Here is a 7,043-nt window from a genome sequence, read left to right on the forward strand (position 1 = left end):
ACAGATGTGCAAACTGTGATCCAAAATCACTTGAATTGCAAAAGAACTGCACAGGGCCTGACCACACACTAAGGAGTTGGCCACCTGATGGAGAGGATGGTTTTTTGAGAAAGGTAATAATTGTCCATCTGTGACTGGCAGCCTGGATCCTGCACTGATCCACACAAGCAGTCAAAATACTGATTTTGCAACAGTCATCTGTCTTTGTTTACTGTCATCTGCTTCTCTTCTGGGGCAGCCCCTTCTGAATGAGGGCTTGTCAAATAAACACACTCTAAATTGTCTATCCATGGCCAACACTGAGATCAGAGGGAATGGGTAGTGCACTTTTATATCAGTGGTGAGTATCTCACAGCCTAGCTAGTGGGTTAGATAAATGTCTATCTCCAGTCCCTCCTTGGGAAAGAATCTTATGTGTCCTGTAAAATGGCAAATTAATGATAAGAGTTCCCACAAATGATGGGAATGACTGAAATAATCTTTGGATGAGAAGCAATGTTTTCATGGTGTGGGTGGTTCTGCATTTTGCTTTTATTAAGTTCCTTCCTGTTGGATTTAATGGTGCCCCCCACCCCCCACCTCACCAACCCATATGAAAGGTTAATCTCCTCCCAGTCAGGCTAATCAGGTTTGGTTCACCTCTCTGCACTCTTGTTATTTATTTGGTCAGTGCCACATACCTGACACCATCTAGTAAAGAGGTAAGACAACTTACTTCTCCCTTTCCCCTGCAGACATGTTAGTTTTACAGCAGCATCACTGAGAACCCTTCCTCCTTTCCTCTTACTCTTGCCATCTCCTGCCATTCTCTTTCTGTTAGTCTTCGCCAGGTTCTCCATGAAGGACCTGGAAAAGACAGGCTGCCATGTTAGAAGGGGACCTCAGAGCTCCCCTGCTAGAAACTATAGTTATATTCAGTCCCTTTCACTCTTCTTTCTCTCCAAGCCATTGCAGGACCTGCACTCACAACACCTTTCCTCTATTTTCTGCAGTCTCATTTGCTCAGACATTTCTTTTAATTTTTTCTGTCTTCTCTGCAGTTTTCCTTGCAGGGTCTCCCAGGGACTCTTTTCATGGGTAGGGCATCAGAAGATGTTTCCAGATTCATTCTTATCCTCTTGATTTTCGTGAACTGACATTTTTTTTAATCTTCATTTTCTGGAGTTCACAGATTTTCATCATCTGTAGCTGCAACTATTAATCTCTTTTTGTGGCCGAGCATTCCTCTTTCTGCAGAGATGCTTTTGCTCAGTCTCCTTACAGAGACAGACTTTCCCATTTGCTGATGCAGCATGAAATGCACTGGTGTCTGCAACATAACAGCTGCTTTACAAGACACTGTGGTCCAGCCATTCCCCTCCATCCCACCACAGTCACACAAACACACCCTGACAAGGAATCTTTGCTGCCCTGATGCTCTGGTCGTATCAGCCCAACCTTGCACCTCAGGTGGCAAGTGGATACAAAAAGCTGCTTAGGAAGTACTTGCTTGAAAGACTTGAAAGTCTTCCAAAGGGCTGGTCAAAAGGCAACATGGCAGGAAGGTACTTTCTTCAGGCCAGTGCCATATGGATCATACTAAACTGGCATTCATAAGGCTGCAGACTTGTTCCCAGCTAACGGTGCGACTGGAAGATAAGGAGCACATCTGAAGTGTGGTTTGAATGCTAAGGACAGGTCAACAGATCTCAAAAGGTTGTTGATGCTGGGAAATATTTCCTTAACCAAGCAGGGTTCTTACAAGGTTGAAGAGAGATTATATCTGAATTCAGTTCTATTCACTACTTTATCTGGAAATCAAGAAAAATTACCACTGATGAAATTCAAAGAAGATACCTAGTTTGATAGAGTTGAAAACAATGAGTGGGACAAGATAAGCATGCTCATGCATGGTGGTTTATTGAGGCAAAAACACTACAGCCAAAACTAGAAAAGAACAATGCCTACAGAGCAAGAGGTGGTTTTGTTCCTGAAAAGCAGGTGCTTAAAGAAAGATTTTATGTCATTGTTATTGTGGGTGAAGAGCTGAACTTGTGGCCCTAGTGCAACAAGAGATTAATTAGGTCCTTACGCAGACAAAAGAGCAGCAAGAGGAACGGCTTCTAGTTTCTGTGAGGAGAGCTGATGAAACTGGTACCACCATGTTGCCTGCTTATCTGATGTCCACATATTTAAAGGACTGCTAGTAAACTGAAGAGAAAACGTACACGATCTGCAGAGCAATAACCTGCACTGGAGGAACGTCTCTCAGAGACCAATTTAAAAATCTCCACATACGGAAATTTTGAAAGATGATTGAGAAGCTCCTTCCCATACAATTGTTTTATTCTGGCAAAATGTGAAACTAGTAGATGACATGCTGTCTTCACATCACATGCTGTCTTCACAGCAAGCTTTTCTGGAAGAAACTCTTCAGCCAAATGTAAGTTGTTGGGCAGAGTAGCAGTGTCAGAGGTATATGAGGTAGCAGCAAATAGCATAACTGAGCAAAAGCTATACCTGTATCTGGAATAACACCAGAGAATGAACTAGAAAACATGTAGTCTCTTCTGGACTGAGATCTCTCTCTGATTCTTCCTACCCTCCCAACTACCTCCTGTAGCTTTCGTGTTTCTATTTCTCATTGTGTGTCTTCAGTTTCTCCTGCTAAAAAGAAAGCAGGCTCCCCTGTTGAGAAATGGCTTACACTTCTGCTTGGCTGGCCTTTTCTGGGATACAGAGCAGAACAGCACCTGCCAGCTACTAGCACAGCTGGTCTGCTGGCAGAACTCAAAACCATCCCGTTTGACTAACACATGTTCTCTGTGGTCTCTTCTCCCTTCCCAGGATCCCCCAAAAGACAAATAAGGGCCCACCACACTCTCAGCAGAAATTCATAGAAGCTGCTGAGCTTTCTGCTGTGACAAAGAACCACAGTAAACCTCAGCACCCTCTGCCCTCAGACCACACGTGCGCATGCGCACATCCTACTTCTTATCTGATATTCTGACTGCTGCTACAGTGTGTACAGGTCAGTGGTAGGAGGCAGATTTGCTGTATATAAAACCCACTACAGGAAACATCAAGCAAAAAGGCAGCATGAATTAACATGCCTTTGTTTCTTTTCTTAGTAAGATAAGTAGGGGTTAGGAAGATCAAACAACAGTGATTAAAAGGAGCCTTCCCTACACTGTATCTATACAGCTTTTTTCTTATACAATTACATAGTGCAACTTGCAAAATTAGTTATCTGTCAGAGAAGAACTAGAAACACACCTCCCACACACCCACCAAGTGCCTGCCTCCCCTCTGCTCACTACAAACGATCCTTTGATTATTTTTTTCTAAGATGCACTTTACAACCCGTAAGAAAGAACAAGGTTTCTGTTAAATGAGAGCTGCTTTTAGTGACATCTATTTTAATGATTATTGGATAAGATGAAGCTGTTTTAACTCAGTAATCAGGCCCTCGCTGGAATCTGCATTTTCTTAAACATTATGTGTTTAATTCTCTTTCTGACTTAAAGGGACTATCTCTGATGAGCACTGAGGAAAGAAGCACTTGTGATACAATCTGTAAGGAAGTCGGAAGCTTCCGCTATGAGACACAGCTACCTAGTGACATCTGCTTTTTGCAGCTGCTGGATATTGCTGTGTGGGTAACACCTCCCTGGCAGAGCTACCTGGTGAGAAGCAAGTGATTCTGCACCCTTACAGCAAAGAAGCTTCTTTACATAATCTGAGAAGAAAGGAGGAGAAAAGGTAAAATTCATAAAATGCAATTTTGAAACAGTTGTGTATCATGTACACTCATGATGTGTGTGAATGTAATGCTTTTTCATTTACCTTTTTTAGCTGCTCGGGTAATTTTTAAAGCACTTTTAAGAATTCTTGCATCATCAGAAGTGGGTATATGTGAATTCTGTGATCATAGGTTTTTCAGTTTTAAATATTTGAGTATATTATACTGAACCTAGATTAGATTCAGGTATGTCTGGGAACAGTTGTTGCAAAGCTGTCATCTCTAGACCATTGGTGTCAAATGATTTTGTCCTTTTAAGTCAGATTCAGTTCTTACTGTGTATAATAGAACAGAGTTGTAGGCTGCAAAGTTGTCATGCTTGGGACTACACAGGATGGGTCAGGTTAAGGATAGTCAATGTTTGCTGTTATGTTGCAGCAATGTACAAAGTAAAGACAAGTAAAGCAGTGAAACTCACTTTTCTTCTGCTTTCTATTCATAAAAATAAGGACAAAGGGGAAGAACATAGCTCAGGCTTAGAGTTCTCATATGTCAGGCTAAAAGAATGACACTTGCTGTGATGTGAATAACACACACAGTGATACATCAACAATAAATTCGTATGGTGTGCAAGTTACCTCAAAGTAACATCACTTAAAACTCTGTATCCGCCTATTAGAAAAGTGCATACATATGACAAATTCCTGTTAGTCATTTAGCTACTGAAGACAGCACAAAACTCATTTCAGCTTTCAGTAAGTATAATTTCATTGGAAAAGTCTGATGCATTTTTATTACTTTCTTCTTACGGTGATGTTTGCCTCGTGGGAAAGGTGGGTGAAATCCTGAACTGCTATCAACAGTGGCTTTGCTTTTTACTTTACTCCACATAGGACTTAAACCCTCTCTGATTTGATATCTGTGGTCTTTCATTCCCATTTGCTTTCCTCTCATCCAGTGTCGCGTTGTGTGCTTGACATCCAAGTTGCACAGTGCCGCAAGGACTAAGCACATGCATGTCGAGGACAGTACATTCTGCAAGCATGCACATGCATCCCATAATGCTTACATAATGTCTGAGAACCTGTAATGAGACATGCATGGGAACTGTAAGTCAGTCACTGCTCATGATTCAGGGCTGTGGAGTAACCATACAGTCTTGACGCACTGAAAGTCACTGACATTTTCATATTCTTTCCTTCTCAGGAACTGGGGAAAAAGCATGAGTTCTGCAAGTACAGAGTCCCCTGATCTCTCAACCTTCTATGAATATTATGATAACTATAACGATGCTCCAAAGCCATGCAGTAAGGAAAGCGTCAGGAGGTTTTCAGCCTCCTTCCTACCGGTTCTGTATAGCCTAGTATTCCTGGTCGGGCTCACTGGAAACATTCTGGTCGTTGTGGTCCTCTTCAAATACAAGAGGCTGAAGAGCATGACTGATGTGTACCTGCTAAACCTCGCCATCTCAGATTTGCTCTTTGTTTTATCCTTGCCGTTCTGGTCTTATTTCATGCTAGACCAATGGGTTTTTGGAACTCCCTGGTGTAAAATCATTTCGTGGATCTACCTGGTCGGGTTTTACAGTGGTATATTTTTTATTATGCTTATGAGCATAGACAGATACCTGGCAATTGTTCGTGCAGTGTTTTCCTTGAAAGCAAGGACTGCCTTCCATGGCTTGATTACTAGCCTTGTCATATGGCTCGTAGCTTTTTTGGCCTCTGTTCCTGAGCTTGTATTTAGAGAGTCTTTTAATGAACATAATTATACTACCTGCAAGCTGAGATATCCAGGCAATTTCACAACATGGAAACTTTTTTCCACTTTGGAAATCAACATTTTAGGGCTCCTAATCCCTTTTATAGTTATGACATTTTGCTACTCCATGATCATTAAAACATTAGTTCACTGTAGAAATGAGAAAAAGAATAAGGCTGTGAAGATGATCTTTGCTGTCATGATTGTGTTTTTCTGTTTTTGGACCCCTTACAACATCATTATTTTTTTACAACTGCTGGAAACTACGGGAGTCGTTAGAGACTGTCAAGTGAGCACGAATCTGGACTATGCTTTCCAGGTAACAGAAATCCTTGGCCTTTTTCACTGTTGCCTCAATCCAGTCATCTACTTCTTCATGGGGGAAAAATTTAAGAAGTATCTGAAGATGCTCTTTAAGAACTGGCATTTACCTGGGTATGTTTGCAAGTGGTGTGGAGTTCACATCACTTACCTCACTGAGTCTACAAGTTCATTCCACACACAGTCTACGGGGGATCAAGATGCTCTGTAATGTGTTTCAGACCAGCCACTGAACTCACCAGCAAGCAATTGACAAAAGCAGGAACTTTGAAAAGCTAAGCAAATGCAGATGCATTTAACAATAAGCTACTGCTGTGTAATTACTTACTTCAGCTTTATTTCTGCCTCTAGATTTTCTGAATACTATGACAGAAGGTGTCCTAAATGTGAAACACAGGAGAGGGACATGCAAGTTCTCTCTGCTGCGATTACAAATCACTGCTCAGCTGTAAGAGCAGCCTCAGCTCTCTGCAGGGCACCATGCCAGGTGGCTTCTCTTTCACCAGCATCAAGACATTGGGCTGGATGGATGGGCAGAGGCGAGACAGCAGCTTGTCATCAGCACATACACTCAGAAAATAAATTCATTTATTCAAGAAGGATGGTTATTACCATATCTTTTTATTCTACAGTTGATCTGTGTAGGACTTGTTCACTCATGACTCTTAGGGAGCCATTAACAGTACTTGCTACTGTTAAATGTTTCATCTGAGGGGGAGGATACACCCTCTGACATTAAGAAAAAGGACACAAAATATATTCTTTATGTGCACAAACGTGCAAAGCCATTATATTGTGTTGTAGACGCATTTTTTCTTAGGTTGGCATATATGCCTATACATAGGCATATATATAGGCATTTTGAATTACTGTAATTCAGGATAGGAATTCTGTACTTTTATTAACATAAAAAAGTTTTAAATATTTTTTAATAAAACTGTTTTAAAAAGCTTATTTTGCAGCATGTGTGAATAAATTTGAAGTATCTTTTTTAAAAGTATTTATTTTAAAGTGAATGTTCTTTGTTCCAAAAGTACTTAACCCCAAGACTCAGTTGTCATTCACTGGAGATTTATATGGCAAAATGAAAGAAAGTAAAAACAGAGATTGTGTAGAAACACAATCAGTCTGTGATAACTTAGAAACCACACAAATCCTTGCATTTGATAACAGCAAAATGCAACAGTGTGATCCCCCAGTAGCTGCTCACAGATCTACAGGATATTAATCAGAGATCCAG

General features: G+C 41.0%; 1 protein-coding gene across 1 annotated transcript; it reads left to right on the forward strand.

The window, feature by feature from the left end:
• Positions 1-3,094: 3,094 nt before the first annotated feature.
• CCR4 (C-C motif chemokine receptor 4) lies at positions 3,095-6,757 on the forward strand. Its single transcript, XM_064671179.1, has 2 exons — positions 3,095-3,741; positions 4,928-6,757. The coding sequence occupies exon 2, from the start codon at positions 4,944-4,946 to the stop codon at positions 6,012-6,014; it is 1,071 nt and encodes a 356-aa protein (XP_064527249.1). The 5' UTR covers positions 3,095-3,741; positions 4,928-4,943; the 3' UTR covers positions 6,015-6,757.
• Positions 6,758-7,043: the final 286 nt, after the last annotated feature.

Source organism: Pseudopipra pipra, chromosome 1, assembly GCF_036250125.1.
Source record: "Pseudopipra pipra isolate bDixPip1 chromosome 1, bDixPip1.hap1, whole genome shotgun sequence".
Classification (NCBI taxonomy): Eukaryota; Metazoa; Chordata; class Aves; order Passeriformes; family Pipridae; genus Pseudopipra; species Pseudopipra pipra.